Raw genomic sequence first — 22,225 nt, forward strand, 5'->3', positions numbered from 1 at the left:
ATATCCATGTGAATAAGGTCAAATATATCATCAACAAAATTATGGTTTAATATGAATGACAACCTTTTTTGTTTTGCAATATGACATATGTGACAATGCTGATTTTTTGAAACATTTGAACCAGAAAAGAACTTTTTATTGATTGTATTAGAGATGTACATGGAGGGATGACCAAGGCGTTTGTGCCATTAGTCTCCATTATTACAAGAAAGTAAAGAGCAAGTAGAACTTGCAATAGGTATGAAATCTTGGAGAAGAACATATAGCTTTCCAAGTCTTTTAGCTGTCCCAATCACCACACTCGGAGAATGAGCCTGTAATATACAAAAATCATGGTGAAAATAGACCATGTTAGCCGTGTCACTAAGAAGGAATGTTGGAATGGACAATAGGTTGATGTTAAAGGTTGGAACAAATAATACATCATAAAGAATCAGATGTGGATTTATTTGAACTGTACCAATTCCTTTAACAGATATTCGATTGCCATCAGGGAGAGTCACATATGGTGGAAAATCATTGTTAGAAAAAGATAAAAAAAATAAGAGATTGGGAATTGGTTCAATGAGTAGAATTTGAGCCCGAACAGAAGAGTAAGACTCATTAAGACCCGTTAGAAATTGTAGAACTTGATTTTGATTGTAGTAATCAAGGAACAATTTCATTGCAGCACAAGAACAAGTGGTGTTGGGTTGGAATTCCTTAAGCTCATCCCATATGGACTTGAGCTTTGTGAAATATGTGGTGACAGATTAATCACCTTGCTGCAAACGGGTGAGTTGTGTTTGCAGCTGAAAAATTCTAAGGCCATTGCCCTCATTGAATCTTTCTTGAAGATCATGCCACATGTCGGTGGGAGATCAAAGTACATAATGCTATGTGCAATCTCAGGAGACACAGAGTTTATCAACCAAGACATCACCATGTTATTACATCTATTCCAAGAATTGAGTAAGGGATTACCAGAAATCGGTCGAGGAAAGGTTCCATCGATAAAGGCAGACTTGTTCTTTGCTGTCAACGCCATTGTTATATCTCGTTTTCAGGACTGGTAATTCGCACCGTTGAGCACAGTGGAGATAAGAACAAGCCCTGGGTGATCTGCCGTTCTGAGGAAAAAGGGGCTGGAAACGTCTTCATGAGCCAGTCGATCGAGTCTGCGAGTAGAGGCAGCAGGTTGATTGAGGTTAGGAGCGGGTTGAGCAGGGGACGACAGGTCTGGTTCGATGGTTGGGAAGGTCGAGATCTGGAAGGTGGAGGTCGACGAGAAGCCATGGATGGATTGGCGATTGGTGCGGAAGTGGAATCGGGATTGGATTCCGATGTGTTCTGCTCTGCTGTAGACGACGGAAGACCATCTTGCGAGCGAGTGGAGGGCCTTGCCATTGAAGATTGGGCAAGGTTTTCTTCTGATACCATATGAGGATTGAGAAACCTTTGAGAGGTTTTGCAGAGAAATAGAGAAAGAAATTCTATTATTTGAGAAAATGTAATGTTCAATCTCAATACAAGTAAAGGCTGAGTTTATATACTCAACAAGAAGGGTAAAACAGTAAGTCTAACTAATCAAGAATTAGTTACAATGATAACAACCAAATTAATCACTTAACTAACATAACTAACCACCTAATCCTAATAAAACGTTAGAAACTAGATTTACAGCGTTGGCACTAATAGCTATGCTCGACTCATTTGTGTGTGATTGTGAAACTATTTGAAAATTACAATACATACTTCTTTTTTCTTTTTTCTTTGTTTACTTTTTTTTTCAATTATTCTATTAATTTTATCCCTGTTGCTTTATAATTACTTTCATTTATCTCTAATCAAAATTTTACCTTAACTTTCTTACATATTTATACATTTATCTTTGGAAAAACATAAATTTATTATATTTAAAATTATGTATTAATTATATGAAAGTGTGAAAATAATTTTAAGTATATATAATATTTATAAAAAAAATCTATTTAAATTAAATTAAATTAATTTATAAAAAAAATATTATTTAACTTCTCTCAATAATTTTCAAAATAAGAACCCAAAATTTGGGTTTAATATTGAATATTATATCTTTTATCTTCCATATGGATCTGTACCTTTTATTCCAAATACTTTGAACGTGTTTTATGATCTGTTTTGACCATTTATATTACTCTCAAGTCTCCAACTCTTGTTCTCCTTTTGCCATTTTATTGACCCATATATATATATACTAGTATATTGTTACGTGCCATGCACGAATGCTATGTTTTATATTAAGTATTATATTATGAGTTCGGAAGGAAATAAATGAATCAAAAATAAATAATATTTAATTTAGAGAGATTTGAATAATAAATTTAAATTAAATTTTTATGTCCAGTAAAAACATATTGAAAACAATAATAATAAGGTTATAATATATGTTGTATTTGTTCCAGTTCTTAAAATAATAGCAGTAAGAACATCTTTGACCTGGAAAAATAAATATTACAAAATTAAGAATAAGCAAAGTGTGTGTAAATTAGACAAAGAAGGAACCCTCAATTCTCAAAGTATCGATTATAAAGTAACAAAGAAGTATTAAAATTTCATCTGCTCATTATAAAGCCACCTTCACTCAAAATAGCACAACAAAAGTAACAAAGAAGTATTAAAGGTGTAAATTTTACCAAAAGCAATGAGAATTAACAACTGATGATTGCATTCTGTTTCAGTAGGTGAAATTGAGAGAGAGAGGCTTTTGTTGTGTTTGCCTGTATGGGTGATGAATGGGTTAATCGTAAAGATTGTTTAATTTTTTTGGGTTTAATTATTGGGTTTATTTTAGTTTGTAAGAGATATATGTAAGTTAATCGTAAATATTATTTAATTTTTTGGGTTTAATTATTGGGTTTATTTTTTGAAATTTGAATTTAGCCGTGTAAAAAAATTTCAAAAATGGTAGGATTTATTAGAGAGATATGTGGGTAAGATATTTTTTTAATTTAAAAAAAGATTGTTTAATTTTTTTGGTTTAATTATTGGGTTTATTTATTTGTTAACGTTTAACGTTAACAGTCTGTTAAGTTAATCGTGTAAGGCTAAATAAACCAAGAATCGTTAAACCAAGAATTGCCGTTAGATAGGCACTTTTAATATATAAAGATATATATATATATATATATATTACCTAATAAATTCTTCTCACTACCGGCCACGATTAATTCTAGAATATTATATAGCTAACTAAGTTTTTTTGTCCTTTGAACTTATGTTTTTTTTTTTAATTTTTGAGGTCATTAAAATTTTTTCTTAAATATATTATTATATTTAAATTTTTTATTTAATTTCATTCAATTTTACTAATATGGTCACTGTTTATATATTAAATTGTGTCTCGAATATTTATAAATATGTTCCTTAAATTTTAACACGTACCGAATTATACCTCTTAAATTTTCATCTACATCAAACTTTCTTTAACAAAATTAAATAAATATTTTTAAATTCAACCATATCAATACTTACTAAAAAAAAAATTAGCCTTTTTATATTTATAAAATACAAATACTATTATGTACTTGAGACCATAATAGACTTTATAATAATTGAATATATATATAAAATAATGGCCTTTACTATGCCACCTTCAACATTTTATCTCTGTTTTTGTGTAAACTCCATTATTTTTTTTCCTTTCTCCAATTATTTTATGGTGTAGAATGTTGGACCTTAAAATAAATAATAAGTCAAACATCACAATACTTTATTTATATATAATATTTCCCATAGTTAAATACAAAAAAACAAAGCTTATTATTATAAATTTTCTAACCAAAATAATCCTCTCTCTCTCTCTCAAAAAATGATCATTATTCCCAAACACTTTCTTCTCTTCTTCATCTTCATATCATCTTTCTCATACCTCATTACAAGCACAGAAATCCCATGTATTAAAGCAGCTTGTGCAATTCGTGAACCAAATATCCGATTCCCCTTTCGAATAAAGAACATCCAAACAGAATCATGTGGCTATCCAGGTTTTGATTTATCCTGTGATAACTCAAACCAAACACTCCTCAAACTACCCAATTCACAACAGTTTACAGTTCAAGGAATTGACTACGCCACACAAGAAATTTGGTTAAACGATCCAAACAACTGTCTACCCAACCGAATAATAATCAATTCATTAAATTTTTCAGATTCTCCTTTCTACAGTCCGTACAGTGAAGATTTCACATTCTTTAATTGTTCTTCTTCTTCGGATTATTTAAGGTACCGGTTGAACCCTATAGCTTGTCTAAGTGGTTCCACGTATACAGTTTTTGCAACGGCGTCGTTTAATGTTGCGGATTTCTTGTTGAAGAGAACGACGTGTCGTTCGATAGGCAGTTTTGGTGTTCCAGTTGAATGGCCTTTTTATGAGAAAGTGTTGTCGTCGGACCTTAACGATCATATTCGTCTCACGTGGGATGTTCCCACGTGCGGAAGGTGTGAGTCTCGAGGTGGACGGTGTGGGTTTAAGTCTAATTCTAGTCGTGAAATTGTTTGCTCTGATATTTCTTATCGAGGTATGTGCAAATCTTCTTTTCAAATTTTACTATTATTCTCATTATCAATAGAGGAAATTATGTAGAATATGGCATATGGAAAAATTAGAGATTTACTTAACTTATGGCTTTTTTACAATTTAAGTTAGTTGTATGGAAAAATATTTCCATATTTTTAAGTTTTTATTAAATAAAGCCATATTTTCATTTTATTAACTTATGTTTAGAGATTTCTAATATTTTTTAAAGCAAATCATTAATATATATATTTATATTATTTTTATATTATAATTATTTTATTTATTTTAACTCTACATAATCATTCTTTCTTAACTTAAATTTTTATTTTATTTTTTCTTTAAAAAATCTATTTATTAATATATGTAGAAGGTTTATTTTATTTTTAACTTAATTATTACAAAGTATTTTTTTTTTATTTATTTGAATATAAATTAACATTTTGATATTATATTTTATAAAGGAATGCAATGATATTTTATTTAAATTCTCAAGTACCAAGTTACTTTAGAAAGCAGGATAAAAGACAAAAAGACAAAAACAAAAAAACATGTTACTTTTGCATTAAAATCAGTCAAAATATAACACACTAAACCTAATTTAATATTTCAGGTTCCAGGTTACTTTAGCAAACATCAGGTTACTTTTGATTTGTCAATAGGTTACATGTGTAAGAAATATAACACATCAACCAAATTTAATATTTCAGGTATCAAATTATTTTAAAAAATATTGGGTTACTTTTTGATGTTGCGAATAGGTTACATATGTGTAAAAAATGTAGCACATCAACAAAATTTCATATTTTAGGTATCAAATTACTCTAGAAAGCAAAATAAAAGACAAAAGATAAAAAATTATGTTACTAACAAAATTCAATATTCCAGGTACCAAGTTACTTTAGAAAATATCAGGTTACTTTTTGATGTTATTAATAGGTTACATGTGTAAAAAATATATAGAATAACAAGAAAATTTAATATTTCAAGTACCGAGTTACTTTCAAAAATATAATAAAAGACGAAAAGGAAAAAAAATGTTATGTTTGCATTAAAATCAGTCAAAATGTAGCACACAACTAAATTCAATATTCTAGGTACCAGGTTACTTTAGAATCATCGAGTTACTTTTTGATGTTGTCAATAAGTTGCATGTGTAATGGTAGTGGAGTTAAAAAAATATTATGGTACTTTTTGATATTGCCAATAGACTACATGTGTAATGGTAGTGGTATTAAAAATATATCGGGTTACTTTGTGATGTTGTCTCTAGCATATGTTAATTTTTATGGCATTTAAAAGTAATAGGTTACTATTTGTTATGCATGTAATTATTTAGGTTACTTTAATAATGTTTAAATAAGTAGGTTCCTTTTATCATTATCTTTATTAATTGTTCCAGGTTACTTTTATAGTTATTTCTATAATGTCCAAAAAGTATCAGGATAATTTTTTTTTTTTACTTTTTTTTACTAAGTTTTTTTTTGTTATTGCTTTTTTTAAGGTTCCAAATTAATTATATGGTGTTAAAAAGTATCACTTATATGACTATTAGGTTACTTTTTTTTTTTTTAATCTTTATATATTGAAAATTAACATTCTTTTTTTTTCTTCATATTAATTAGGGTAAATAGCTAAATATATACATGTTATTTCATTATGTGTGGCACTAGCAAATTTAAAATCCAAATTTAAAAAAAAAAAAAAAGTTAAGATCAATGACAAAACTTCATAAATATTTGTGTAGAATATTAAAAGTTATAAAAAAAAACTTTAGAAATTTGTTATTGGGTGTCAAACAAAAAATTAGACTATTACTCAATAAAAAATAATTTGATTGTTGCTAAAAAAAAAAAAAATCTTGGCTTAAGCAAAACACTGGAAAAAATGGGAGTTCTAAAAAATAGGGATTCTCAACTTTCTAAATCATTAGTTGAGAGAGATTATATATACTAATTAGTTATTTCCATATTTTAAATTTTTTATTCGTTTTTCCAGTTTTTATAAAATTTTTTTATTTCTCCATATATTTCTAAAACCACTTACAAAAAAGCCATATTTATAAAATAAACCCTTATCAATATTATATGATATGTGTCCCAAAATATGACATTTTAAGTTGATTTTTTATTTTATGTTTAACTAATTACTTTAAAATTAAGTTAATTAGTAATTTTTTTTTGAATTTTGACATGTATTAAATCGTGTTTTTGAACTTTTTTTGCCGTTAAAAATTCTGCCTGAACTATTGAGATGGTTAAATTTAAGGACTTTTGTCTAATTTAATTCAATTTTACCGTTTCAGTGATTATTTATGTACTAAATCATGCTATTCAGACTTTGATATTTATTAAATCATGCCCTTCAAACTTTGATATGTACTAAATCATGTCCCTTAAGCTTTCATTCATGTTAGAATTTTTTTTACTAAAATTAAACAAAAGTCCTTAAATCTAACAATCTCAATAGTTCAGGAAGAATTTTTAACGGCTAAAAAAGTTTAGGGGACATGATTTAGTACATGTCAAAGTTCAGAGGAAAAAATTACTAATTTGGCTTAAAATTATAAAAAAAAAATTATTTTAATTACTTGATCAGGAGGGATTGTAAGTCAATATTAATAGAAAGGACATGATATTGATAATTATTTATCAAAATACAAAGAAAATGAGAATATAGTATTTTTCTTTTTGGATTTTTTAAAATTCATTTAAGTAGATATATAGAACATGATATGATAATATAATAGAATTGACTTATACATTGGGTTGTCATGCCTCTAGGCTACGTAAGAAATTAATTGATTTATATTTATCTAGCATTGCCACATTTATTTTAATCATCATTCTTTGAGTGTGTATGTATATCATTAATGATTTGTGACACTTTTTTTTTTCCTTTAAAAATAATAATTTTTTTGTAATTTATGTATATATATAAATGGTTTTTTTCACAAATACACAAAAATAATAAAAAAAAATTATAAAAATACGATTTTACGGAATTTTTAATATTTGTACAATTTTTTTTAATTTTATTTACAGAAAATACGATCTTTTTATGTTGTATTCTTGTTAATTTGTTGTTGATTTTTTAGATTAATTTTTGTTATTATTTTGATGTTATTTTCATACTATTTTTATATAATTTTTTTGTTGTTTTCGTGTTGTTTTTATAGAATGCCGTAAAAATGTAAAAAAAATTATGTAAACGTAAAAAAAAAAAATATATATCTTATCTTATCAACCAAACAAAATAGTAAAGTACAAATTTTTTTAGCAAGTAATAATTAGCTTGTTGTAGTTGTATTTATGTCAAACTTTTTTTTTTTTCCCTTTTTTTATAAAATTTTATTTGTAATTTTATTTCTCAAATATTTAGAATTGACAAGGATAAATAACTGAAAATTACTTGTAGTGGAGTTGGTATATATATATATAGAATTATAATGGTTGTTTATTTTCAGAGAGTATAAATATGATGACTAATACAACTTCTACAAGTGCAAATATTTAAATATTATCACAAAATAATAAGGCACGCCACTATTTATATTCATTATATCTTTGTTTGTTGTGATGATCATTTTATTCATGTACACACTCTTCCATATATACTTTTAAAAAATAATGTCAAGATTTTCATGCTTTTCAATATCACAAAAATTTATTCAATAATTATATCAAGTGAAAAAGATAGGTTGAGAAAAATAATGTATTGATTTTTTTTTTTTAATTTTATTAAAATTTATTAGTGGTGCAGAGCTTATTCTATAGTACTTTAATTATTACTAATTGCAATATAATTGAACCAACAAGTCTTGCTTTAAAAATTATTTTATTCACTTAATTAAATTATAAATATTACTTTTACCTTATTTTCTTTTATAAAAAAACTACTTTAATAATTAATTTACAGATAAAATATGTGTAGCATTGCTCTGGTTCACCCGTTTGGTGCTTTTTCTTGTTTTCCAACTCAACAATCATGGCTTTGACTTTTTAGACATTGGATCACTTTAGTGTTTGACTTTGTTTAAATTCATACTTTAAAATTTCATATAATTCATGACTTGATAATACAGAATATACAGTGATTTAGAAAGTTTTTCTCAAACACAGGTCCTCAAAATATGGCACTCAGAGTGTACTGAAAGCAACCCTAGTTCTATAACTCACCATACATCTGTATTATAAGAGTTAATTCTGATTGGTTATTTGGTTGTATTAATTAATTGTCAAATAATAATACAAAAAATTTAGTTGACCGAGTTGACTGGGTCAACCCGCCAACTCGGTCAACCCGCCCAACCTGCCAACCCGTGTCCTATTCGGGTCCGGGTTCGGTTTCAATTTTTTGAACCCGAAACCCGCCAACCCATAACCTGGTAAACTCGCCAGATGTTCAGCCCTAAAATTTACATATTCCATCAAAGGTTTAAAAAAACCTTACCAAATTATTTTAATACGGACAAAATTTACGATTTGTTAATTTTATTTACAAAAATACCATGAACGTAAAATTTTTTATAGTTTATTCACAATTTTATTATATACTTGTTGCATGGTAGTTTTTTTAGTTGTTTTACCATTTATTTATAATTAATTTATAATTACGGTGAAGTTGATTTCTTATTATTTTTTTACTTCTTGCTAAAAAAAAATATATTTTTTGTAATTTTATAATTTTAGAAGAGTATTTTTTATAAATAAAAACTTTAAACTATAAATTAAACATAAAAAAATATTTTTGAAAATTTTCCTAAAATATAGTCAGTGTTAACAAATATGAGAAATATATATAGTGCATTTAATAATTATCATTTTCTTGATATTAATAGTTCTATTCAATTCCTTATAATTTAAATATTGAAATAACATTGAGTGCTATAGCTAGAAAGTACAAACACTTGTGCATATCAATATTTTGATTGTTGTAAGTTTTTATTAGATATATGGATTTTATTTATTATAAGATATGGATCCTACTATACTAACATTATAAGATATGGCTTTGGTTTTCTGCTATATACACATTTTTTATAATAATGATCCATTATAAATTAATTAATTAACTCTAATCATTTCGTGAAGGCGATAAAATAATGATAATTTATCTATTATAAACTTATTTGATAAGCTTAATTCATTAAAAAAAACTAGATAATTAATAAATGAAAAACTTATTAGAACCCTATTTCTAATTTTTGATGCTTTGTATAAGTTTTGATCTTATGAATCAATTTTGACAATTACTTTGTTGGAAGACTACTTAGTTTCTATTCATCTAACATATTCTAAAATACCAAACTGAATTTGATGGTGAAAAAATTCATATTCATATTCTAATATATTTATATGTATATTTTCAATTTCTTAACTCAATAAATGTTAATATCCATAAAAAGAAAGTGTAAAAGAGAGTATAAAAAGTTTTCTTATTAGCACACCTCATACAAATAAATAAATCCATCATAAAACACATTTTTTTTTAGCTTTGATTAGTTTTCTTATTAGCTTTGTTTTACAAGTAACTAAACTAATTTTATGCTTGACCAGGAATTCCAAGGAGTGCTCGGTATGCAGTGGCAGTAGGGGTTGGCATACCATCAATCTTGTGCATATTGGGCCTACTATGTTTCATATTTGGTAGGGTTAAGGCCATTACTAGAAGAAATGGATCCATTCCAGAGTTCAATTCTACAGTGGCTCCACAGCCCATAATCATTATGGGCCTAGATGGGCCAACTCTAGAGTCTTACCCAAAGATAGTGTTGGGTGAGAGCGGGCGATTGCCCAAGCCCAATGACAACACATGCCCAATATGTTTGTCTGAGTATAGACCCAATGAGACACTGAAGACCATACCTGAATGTCAACATTTCTTTCATTCTGATTGCATTGATGAATGGCTCAGATTGAATGCTTCTTGTCCCATTTGTCGAAAATCTCCCAACAGACCCACAATTAGAGATGTATTATGAGATAAAAAGGTCAATTATATATATTTGGATGGATAAAGTTTTTTTTAGGAGCTTCCTATAAACATTTTTTAGGGTAATTTGTATATAAATATTGTTAATGGAATAGTATATTTATGTGTCTTATCTTTTTATTTTTGTTTGGAACAAGTCTTATCTTCTAATTGGGATAATAGCTTTTCAGATCTATTTGATATCATTTTAGAATTTAAGATAAGGTACATAGACTTGTATCTCAAAATTAATTGACAATGAGAGGAATAACTTATTTATCTTATATATCTTTATATATTAAAAGTGCCTATCTAACGGCAATTCTTGGTTTAACGATTCTTTTTTTATTTAGCCTTACACGATTAACTTAACAGACTGTTAACGTTAAACGTTAACAAATAAATAAACCCAATAATTAAACCAAAAAATTAAACAATCTTTTTTTAAATAAATATATTTAATAAACAAAATTACCCATCAGATCCCATCTTCCTTTGAAACCCCTAAAATCTCTCCTAGAAAAACTCTAACAACCAGTCCATCTAAAAATATCTTAATGAAACGAATAGATAGGAAAATTGAATTCCCTCTCCCTAATATCAATTCATACGTGCCTATCTATCAGAGAACTAAAGCTTCCTCCTTCTAGCCATGGAAAACGTCCACCTCGCTCTCAGAGATCTAGGCATTTGCAAGATCGACGTCTCCAAAACCTTCTTCTCCTTCATCAACGTGATCATCTCCTTCTTCCGTCCTTCGCTGCACAATTCCGAGAACTGACTCTAGGGAATGTAATAAGCGCCTCCAGTTCTTGCGCGACACGATTTCGTCATTCTTGATCAACATATACCCATACCAAATTAAATATTTGCTCTCTTCTTGTAAGTTTATCTCATATTCATTCATATGATTCAAATCGAGACATTGATTTATATTAAGTTTCATAGTCCTATTGTAATCCTGGTTCTGCTCTATATTTCTATCACGTGTTTCACACACTTGCACAGTTAGTTTAGTTCGTTATTTCTTCTGTTTCTTGTGTCAGTTAAGTCGGTAAGTCTCCGTTATGCCATCGACCAATATCTTTGGTCTGTATATATACTATTTCTCCTGGTCTTTGTAATGAATTCCAATGAATACAGAATATGAATTTCATCAATTCTCTCTTCCGCAATATGGTATCAGAGCGGGAAAGAATTACTTTCCCTGACCGATCCTGATCCTGTCTTCTTCTCCGGTCACAGTATCGTGTTTTCCGTTCATCTTCTCCGATACTGCGATTGCGTTCTCCATCTCCTTTTTCGTTCTTTCCTTTATGACGAAGTTCAAGCCGAGATTCCAATGGAAAGTGAAGATCGGTACCACAAGAATCGTTCAAAGTCCTTCTGCTTCTACCGAACATGGAAACCAAGACTTACAATTCATTAATTCGAAGAATCCTCTCGAAGATCCAACAAATCCTTACTTTCTCCACCATGGCGACAATCCAGGTAACGTTCTTGTATCCCAACTCCTCACTGGACAAGAAAATTATGCATCTTGGAGTAGAGCTATGCAACTTTCTGTTTCAGTTAAGAATAAAATTGGATTTCTTGATGGTTCCATCCCAAAACCATCCTCTTCTGATTTTTCTTTATACAACGCTTGGATCAGAAATAACAACATTGTTATTTCTTGGATATTGAATTCTGTCTCAAAAGAAATCTCTTCAAGTATCCTATATGATGAGTCCGCAGCCAACATATGGGATGATCTTAAAACTCGATTCCAACAGAGGAATGGACCTCATATTTACAATCTCAGAAAGGGATTGATGAATCTTAGACAGGATACCTTAACCATTGGTATGTATTTTACCAAACTGAAAACAATTTGGGAAGAATTGTCAAATTACGTACCAAATTGTTCTTGTAATGTTGCACTTGTGGTGGAGTTAAGAAGCTCCAAGAACAGTACCACATGGAATATATCATGTCGTTTTTAATGGGTTTGTCTGATAATTTCTCTCAAGTTCGTGGGAGTATTCTTTTAATGGATCCTCTCCCAGATGTTAACCGAGTCTTTCACCTTGTTACTCAAGAAGAAAATCAAAAAGGCAACTCTACTGCTGGAAACGATCCCAACACCAGCCACGCCTTTGCTTTTCAAGGTGACAAATCAAACAAAGGTGATCAACAAGGGCAGAAATCTCAAGGTTCTAAGAAAGGAAGACCCTTTTGCACCCACTGTAACATACATGGCCACACCATTGAAAGGTGTTACAAGATCCACGGCTATCCACCTGGATACAATAAAAATAACAAACCTAAAGATGCTGTTGCAAATCAAATTCGTACTACCTGCCGAAACTAGTGCCAAGACAAGACACACACACTCTCCTCCCACAACTAAGTGCGACACAAGGTACCAACAATTACTCAATCTTCTTGCCAACCAACATGGTAATTTGTCTCCGTAGCAGATCCACTTCCACGTACACTTACGGTATGATCTTGATACCTGTTCTACCTCTAAATTTTTTGATACTTCTTGGATTTTAGACTTGCCACCATTTTGCACATATGTAATAACATTAATCGTTCCAAAGTATCGGTTTATACCATCGCTACAAGACTTATTTTACCAAACAATGAAGTCCTATTAGTTAGGCAAAATGGCAACGTCATGTATCTCTAAAAATCTCATTCTTGAAAATGTTTTATATGTTCCAAGTTCCAAGTTTAATATAATGTCCGTAAGTCGACTAACCGGCAATAATTTTGTTAAGGTTAAATTCTATACTAACGACTTCGTATTCGTGAAAGACACCCCAAGAATGTGATTGGAAGAGGTAAAGAACACAATGGTTTGTACATCTTGGATGACATTGATGATGCGACTCGTAACATTACCGTTACGTACAGATACTTGGCATTCTCATTGGGCATCCCTCTCATAAACGCTTATCTTTACTTTGCAATAAACTTCATTGTAACATTGATAATGTTCATAAGAATTCTCCCTGTTTTGTATGTCCTATGGCAAAACAAAGAAAACTTCCTTTTCCCAAACATAGTGATCTTGCCAAATCTAGTTTTGATTTAATTCATTGTGATACTTGGGGACCTTACCATATCCCGTCTCACTCCAACCATAGATATTTTCTCACCTTGGTTGATGACAAAACTAGATTCACTTGGATCTTTTTAATGAAACAAAAATCCGATGCCTCCCAAATTGTCACTGATTTTTTATCCTATATTCGAACACAGTTTAAATGCATTTTTAAACGTTTTAGATCAGATAATGCCCCTGAGTTAGTGTTTAAAGATCTTTTTGCAAAATTTGGCATAATGCATGATTTTACTTGTGTTGAAACTCCTGAACAAAATGCTATTGCCGAAAGAAAACATCAACATCTTTTAAATGTTGCTCGAGCTCTTTATTTTCAGGCTAAACTTCCCATCCAATTTTGGGTATTTGTATCATGACGATGCGCCTATCTTATCAACCGGACACCTACACCACGCCTTAACAACAAATGTCCCTATGAATTGCTATTCAAAGAAGTGCCTCATTATGAGCACCTAAGGAATTTTGGATGTCTAGCTTTTGCTAGTACACTCACTGCCCATAGAAGCAAATTCAATTCAAGAGCTCGAACCTGTGTTTTTATGGGATACCCACAAGGGATCAAAGGGTATCGACTATATGATATTAACAGTAAGGAATTCTTTATTTCAAGAAATGTGATATTTCATGAACATATATACCCCTTTCACAAACTCAATACCACTAAAGAAATAATTGATCCTTTCTCTAACATTGTATTTCCATCTCCACATGTTTCTGAAACTCTTGTCAATGATTTCCCTACTGTTACTTCCAATCCTGCTTGTACTAACTCAACTCCTCAGGAACAATACCCGATACAAGACACTAGCATACACTCAGAATTTCCTCCCAACGAAGACACAAATGAGGACATTTCCTCCACAAATTCTCCAGTTGCACCACCACCTACTGTCAGACGCACCAGCAGGGTCTCAAGACCTCCTTCTTACCTTCGTGATTATGAATGTCACTCGGTTTTGCAAGACAAAACCTCTACTCCCCATAATCTACAAAAATTTTTATCTTATGACAAATTATCTGACTCTCACAAAGCCTTTATTTCTCTTGTTACAGCTTTACATGAACCAGCTACCTACAATCAAGCATCTCAATACAAAGTTTGGAACAACGCTATGAACAATGAGCTCATTGCTTTGCTCAAAAACAAGACATGGACTTATGTCAAGTTACCTGCCAACAAAAAGGCTATTGGATGTCGATGGGTCTATAAAATAAAACTCAACAGTGATGGTTCTATCGAGAGACACAAAGCAAGACTCGTTGCACAAGGCTACACTCAACAAGAAGGACTCGATTTTTTTGACACATTTTCCCCTGTTGCTAAGATGGTCACCTTTAAATTATTGCTGGCCATCTCTACTATAAAGAAATGGCACACCTTGCAACTCGACGTTAATAACGCCTTTCTTAATGGCGATCTTCATGAGGAGGTTTATATGCAAGTTCCCAAAGGCTTGACTTTACCCCCTGAATTTGCTACTGAGAAGGACATTGTATGCAAATTAAATAAGTCCATTTATGGACTCAAACAGTCCTCACGCCAATGGTATCGCACTCTCTGTACTGCCTTACTTAATGAAGGCTTCACCCAATCACAAGCAGATTATACCTTATTCACTAAAGGTACTCGAAGACAATTTCATTGCTCTCCTTGTCTATGTGGATGATATAATCATCACCACTTCCTAAACTTGGTTTTTTCTTTGCAACAATTACGTACCACTCTCAACAATCAATTCTCCTCAAAGCACTCGCACTCTCAAATATTTTCTCGGGTTTGAAATAGCTCGTGCCTCCGAAGGACTAGTTTTATCACAACGCAAATACACTCTCCAGATTCTTGAAGACAGTGGCTACATTGGTAGCAAACCCACCAAAACTCCCATGGATCCGCGTATCAAACTGGATGATCAACAAGGAGAGCCTCTTACTGATCCATCGCATTATCGTCAACTCGTGGGAAAACTTCTCTACCTCACTTTATCAAGGCCCGATATAACCTTTGCTGTCAATGTTCTCAGCCAATTCATGTCTTCCCCTAGAACTCCACACCTTCGCGTTCATCACTTGCCGAGATATCTCAAAAGGAAGTCCGTGCCAAGGTCTTCTTTACTCAGCTTCATCATCTCTTCAGCTCCGAGGTTTTTCTGATTCGGATTGGGCTTCTTGCCCCATAACTCGTCGCTCCACTACGGGTTTCTGCATCTTCCTTGGAGATTGCCTTATTTCATGGAGAACTAAGAAACAACCAACCATTTCTCGAAGTTCTCCGCCGGCGAATATGGGGGCTCGGCAGCCGTAGTGAGATTACATGGCTCCAATACCTTCTTCAGGATTTCCAAATACCACAAACACAACCGGCTTTTATCTATTGCGACAACCAATCCGCTATCCACATAGCCAACAATCCAACATTCCACGAAAGAACTAAACATATAGAGCTTGACTGCCACTTCATCAGAGAAAAAATTAATCATTCAAAAATTCGCCTCAGTCCCGTGAATAGCAACTTACAACTTGCTGATGCATTTACAAAACCTCTTGCTTCCACCATCTTGATGTCTCATATTAGCAAAATGTCTGTCCATAATGTGTACAGTCCATCTTGAGGGGGGGGTATTAAGTTTCATAGTCCTATTGTAATCCTGGTTCACTCATATTTCTATCACGTGTTTCACACACTTGCACAGTTAGTTTAGTTCGTTATTTCTTCTGTTTCTTGTGTCAGTTAAGTCGGTAAGTCTGTTATGCTTACTGACCAATATCTTTGGTCTGTATATATACTATTTCTCCTGGTCTTTGTAATGAATTCCAATGAATACAGAATATGAATTTCATCAATTCTCTCTTCCGCAATAATTTATTAATTTATGTTTTGGATTTGGGAGGTTCTAATTTGATCCAAATGTTAGTTTTGATGACTAAAACATACCCAAATGCAGGAGGCTATGCAGAGAAAGGTTTTGGCTTCCACTTCATTGGGTACCGAAGCACTTGAAGAAGCAATTGCTACTGAGTCTATTATCAGGAGCTTAAGGTAAGGCTTAATCTTTCTTTATAATTAAGTGTGACTTATATATAGTATGTGTTAAAAATGAATATTAGATTTCATAATTCTTTCATGGAACTAATTTGCTTTTGGTGTTGTCTGAAATAATGACCTGCAAAATTGCAGTAATTACTTTTAATATTTGGTCTAGAGCCATAAAATGAAGCAAGAACTTTGCAATATGAGTACTAGCTAACTTGTTGTGTAATGTCACTCTCTTATCAAATGAAAAAATATTGTTGAATCTGAGATGATTATGAGCTACTATGTATTTTTATTTGAGGCTTTGGTTCTTTTATGCTATATGTAACTGTAGCAACATGAATTGATAATCCTCTATATTAATTATGGCTTCAATTTGACAGGCAATATCTGTGATGGCTAAAAGTGGGTTTGCAGAGCTTATTGATTTCAACCCTATCCGTGCTACGGATGTGCAATTACCAGCTGGTGGAACTTTTGTTATTGCGCATTCTTTGGCAGAATCTCAAAAGCGATCCATCGTCGCAACAAATTACAACAACGAAGTTGTTGAATGTCGCTTACTTCGTAAGTTTAATATAATATTACACAAGTGAAATGCTATTATTTTTTTAAAAAAAAAATCTCAAAATATTAAAATTGCTGATTGTTCTGTTTCACACATCTCTTGAAGATTGTGCTTGGGATAAAGCTTGGGTTGAAACCACAAGAAGCAATATCAAATGTCAAAACCCATTCTGATGTTGAAGGATTGTGTTTAGAATTTGCTGGTACTCATGGTTCATCAGATCCTCTCCTGGCCCTCAAGGTACTATTGAATTTGTCATTTATTGATTGGGTTATCCTTATATTAATAAGGATTTATTTAATAACCACAATGTTATTTAAAAATTAATTAAGATTATTATTATATATATTATGATGAAACAAGAATATAAGGATTATATTTAGTGGTTAGTATATACTAATTATGTTCAAACATGTTGATTACTGATGAAGTTTTTTTCTTAATGAAAATATGCAAAAATATATATTTAAATGTAAGAATACAACATCGGCCATAAATTTGGTGATGCCTTAGGCAATGTGACCTTTTGAGCTACTTCTATTAAAATATTTGAGTTTTGTAATTTGTTGTCTCATTTCTTTTAATTTGTTTTTCAATTATTTGAAGGAATATCTGAAAGAGGAGCCTTACACAACCCAAGAAATAGAACAAATTATTGAAGAGAATCTTTCATCGATTTTTAAAGATTCCCCATCTTCATTAGATGTGTTAAAGGCTGCAACACACTTCAAATTATATCAGGTGAATAGTCGTAAACATATATAAAATAAATTTGTTCTTGTCTAGCATATATTATATATATGATATATATGTTCTCCATGACATCATGACAAACAAACTCACTCACTTGTTTTTTATTAGAGAGCATCTCATGTGTACTCTGAAGCCAAACGAGTCAATGCTTTCAAGGACACTGTATATTCAAATTTAAGGTACAATCATACCATTTATAGCTGTTATTTATGAATTTTTAGATGCCAATCTTCCCATTTAATATATTTTTCTACGATAAACTGTTGTTTCAGTGAAGAGGACATATTGAAAAAACTTGGGGATCTAATGAACGAGAGCCACTATAGCTGCAGTGTTAAATACGAGTGCAGGTATCAATAGAATACTATTAATACTATTTGATCATATCATGTCTAAATTTAAATACACTGTTTATATAATGACATTTTGGTTTTGTGTAATTAACTATAGTTGCCCGGAGTTGGAAGAACTTGTAAGCATTTGTCGTAAGTATGGTGCTCTTGGGGCAAGGCTTACCGGAGCTGGATGGGGAGGTTGTGCAGTTGCTTTGGTGAAAGAGAATATTGTCCCACAATTTATTCTCAACTTAAAGGTTAGTGTATTTATAATACTTATTATGTTTTCAGATATATGAGAGTGTATATAAATTTATATATATATGTATATAATGTTCAAATGTATGTATGTATGTAACATAATTAAGTGTGACTTATATATAGTCTTTATTTTGGTGCCTCAGTATGTTTTCAGAACTCTCCTCCACATCCAAGGTTGGGAACCCTCTACCAACCATTGACCGCTTCTTTTCAATATACGACGACGTAAAGTGAGATCAACAAAAATAAGCGAAGTCAATTGCCAGTAGCCGCATTAATTCCGAAATATCCCATGAAAAAGGTACCCCTACCGAGCAATTAAACTCTGTTTCTCTATGGGTAGAAGCCGCCTTGGCCACTGATCTTGAGATTGTCTCCCTTTTAACTACTCAAGAAGACAATGAAACTTCATCTAAACTGCATAAAATGTGGTTTTTACGTTTCGTTGAGGAGGCCCTTGATGCCGGTTTTCGGGTCTTCGGAGAGGGTAGTGCGATGGAAGAAGATTGTCCCTCGGCTTGTGGCTCCATTATTTGACCCGAAGGGTATACACTTGAAATTACGGGTTAGAATATTACATATTTACTTTGGTTTTGGTGCAACCGAGTTTATAGTTATGTTTGCCTATCTTCATTATGTATGTTTCTGTTGGGTGTCCATTTTAGGGGCCTATCTATTCTTGAATGTCGAAGAATTTTACATGTTGTTAAGTGTGATGGAGAACCACTGTCTGAGGAGAGGATCTTCTCTGGCTCCTTTTAACATGAAAGGTATGCCTTTCATTTTCTTTCTTTCTTTTTTTTTTGGCTTTGTAATTTGACAAGCATGTTCGGACAGTGTAATGAGCAAATGAAATTGAAAAACTCACCTCTTATGTGGCTAACCTTAAAAAACTTAAATATGAGTACACTATATTGATTTATTAATTTATTGTTGAAGTTATTTTCAGTTTATTTTTATAGCCACTCATGCAGGCCAAATAGTTGAATTCTATTTGCCGGCGATAAAAATTATTAGGGTGAGAGATCATCCTATTAAAGAAGAGTATGCTTGATAGTTAGAGTCAAGTTTAGTGTCATGTATGCCAACAAAATTTGTGAATTGTCGTTAGAATGTATTTTCCATCTGAGTTTGCAAAGTATTATTTTGTTCACGGAGCTACCGCGCCAAGTCAGTATGAAGTTTTCAATATTTATGTTGTTATTATTATTTACATTATTATTCTTTTCTACTGATATTTTCTTGTAACCTTTAATAGTTTCATGTATGTATTATTGAATTATTTTTTTTCCCTTTCCTGCTTTCCTAATATTTGCAATTATGATACTTTTGAGTTTGATTCTCATTGCTATCGTTTATTTGATTTCTTGAAGGCAAGGGTGTTTGGATCTTGCTGAATTCATTACTAGAATGTGGTTATCAACAAACATGAGAAGTTGATTCAAGGGTGGAGAAAAGAATTGAAAGACCAACTAGACAAATAAAGATTACGAATCGAATTGGGAGAGAGTATAGCTGATAGCCAACAGGTTGTTTAACTAAAATATGACTTTCGCAAGTTGTCATTGGCATAATTTTATTAGTCTTTTGTACAACATGTAGAGCATTTTGTTCAGCTTTGTTAGAAGTGAAAGTGTTGGTCTAGGATTGACGAAAGGAAGAATTGTACAACATGTGTGAGTGACAGTACAATTCATGAGAGCATACTTTTTCTTTATTTCCAGGGGAAAGAAAGGACCGAAGGAGAGCCTTCTTGTGTTGTGTCGAAAAACTTGGCCTAAAAACCATGCATCTATCTTTAAATTATAGTGCTAATTTTTATTGTTTCTTTAAATTATAATGCTAATTTTTATTGTTTCTTTAAATTATTTTGTTATGACTTAAATATACCCATTTATATTTTACTAACCAAATATGATAGCTCACATATTATTTTAATAAAACAAATCATTCGCATGATCATAAATTACAATATAAATCAAACAATAAAGAACTAAACTCTAAATAAAATTAATATTTACGTGCCTCGGCACGTAACTTTTAACTAGTGATAATTTAAATCCATACATTAGCAATGTAAAATTAACTTGGGTAAATACTATTTTAGACCGTGTATTTTATAAAAATTATCAATTAGACCATCTGTTTTATTAAATAACAAAATGGACCTTATATTTTTCAAAATAGTAAAAATAGGACCTTGAACTCAATTTTCAATAATTTTATTTTTTAATATGACCAACTTTAAGAAAATTTTTAACACGAACATATACAGAATTTATAATTAATTTGGTCATAACATCTCTAGATCAGATTATTATAAAGTTTTATTTTGACAAAAAATTAATTTAGAGTCTTATTTATACAATTTTAAAAAATATAGGTTCTATTTTATCATTTAACAAAACACAACGGATCCAATTAGTAACTTTTACATCCAAAATAGTATTTACCCAACTAACTTTAATACATATTGAGTTTTCTTTGTTCTTAGCTATAGCTAATTCAAATCTTAGAAACACAAGATATCTCTATAACTCATTTATTTAGCTAATATATATATAACTCATTTATTTATCACTTTTATGAGTAAAATTGTAGCCCTAATTTTCGAATTTATATTGAATATTATTTATTATTATTATGTTTTAAACAATATTGAATATTATTCTTAGTTGAATCTTATGAATCTCTGTATCATTTATTCCATATATTTTGAACGAGTCTTACTTATTAATTATATGTATTACTATTATAATGAGATGAATATTAAACAATTATCTCATTGGCAACTTGCTTAATAATGATCCGAAGTCTTCAACTCTCTCTCCCTTAATGAAAAATCTATAAATCATAAATTAATATATATATATATATATATGAATATACATTATACACATATATATCTATCTATATATTTATTATATAGGAATAAAAATACCTAATACATTCTTGTCAGCGCGACCACGATTATTTCTGTGTTTGAGTAAATGAGTGTATAACCTAGCTAGGGTTTGCACAATCATATAGCTATATGTCTTAAAACACAATGAAACAAAACCAATTATATTAGGATCTGAAAAACTGAAAATACTAACAATCAATTATCCACTCTGAAAAATTTAAAACACTATGATCTCACTTTTGAAAAAATGAAAAATGAAAATGGATACTGTTTTTGTTTTTAGAAAAAATACTTGACAGTCTTTCGTTTACAATAACAGACTAACAGAGTGTATAGATGGAGAGATAAAAATGGATACTTGTCTGATAGAAGTTATTATATTTTTTTTCTTTCTAACTATGGTAGTTTTTCCAGGGCCGTCTCAAGGTGATGAGAGGCCTAGGGCGAAATTTGAAACAAGGCCTTTTCTTTTAATAAAAATTAAAATAAATTTGGACACAATATCAATTTTAATTCTTTTATCTCTATGTAATAAATAATTTTTTGCATTAAAAATGTACGTGAATATTTTAAAATTAAAAGTACTTTAATATATTTTTTATATAGTGTAATACAATAAAAATTAAAATAAATTTGGACACAATATCAATTTTAATTCTTTTATCTCTATGTAATAAATAATTTTTTGCATTAAAAATGTACGTGAATATTTTAAAATTAAAAGTACTTTAATATATTTTTTATATAGTG

At 30.6% G+C, this 22,225-nt stretch overlaps 2 protein-coding genes across 2 annotated transcripts; both read left to right on the forward strand.

Annotated features, from left to right (window-relative positions):
• The first annotated feature begins 3,756 nt into the window (after window positions 1–3,756).
• On the forward strand, window positions 3,757–10,784 carry LOC115715950 (putative RING-H2 finger protein ATL21B). The gene is made up of 2 exons (XM_030644628.2): window positions 3,757–4,538; window positions 10,093–10,784. Exons 1-2 carry the CDS (start codon window positions 3,830–3,832, stop codon window positions 10,515–10,517), a joined length of 1,134 nt encoding a protein of 377 aa, XP_030500488.2. The 5' UTR covers window positions 3,757–3,829; the 3' UTR covers window positions 10,518–10,784.
• Window positions 10,785–17,305: 6,521 nt separating this feature from the next.
• LOC133038105 (galactokinase-like) lies at window positions 17,306–18,798 on the forward strand (the record flags this gene model as incomplete). Its single annotated transcript, XM_061116155.1, has 6 exons — window positions 17,306–17,461; window positions 17,828–17,962; window positions 18,083–18,153; window positions 18,247–18,324; window positions 18,425–18,566; window positions 18,714–18,798. Coding segments are annotated over 6 exons (639 nt in total), but the record flags the coding sequence as incomplete, so codon positions are not given.
• Window positions 18,799–22,225: the final 3,427 nt, after the last annotated feature.

This window comes from Cannabis sativa, chromosome 5 (genome assembly GCF_029168945.1).
Source record: "Cannabis sativa cultivar Pink pepper isolate KNU-18-1 chromosome 5, ASM2916894v1, whole genome shotgun sequence".
Classification (NCBI taxonomy): Eukaryota; Viridiplantae; Streptophyta; class Magnoliopsida; order Rosales; family Cannabaceae; genus Cannabis; species Cannabis sativa.

Bases quoted from the DNA above. Each gene is read 5' to 3' on its own strand.
- LOC115715950 (XM_030644628.2), top strand. From the start codon at position 3,830: ATGATCATTATTCCCAAACACTTTCTTCTCTTCTTCATCTTCATATCA. The intron at 4,539-10,092 runs GTATGTGCAAAT...ATGCTTGACCAG, and splicing joins CTCTGATATTTCTTATCGAG to GAATTCCAAGGAGTGCTCGG.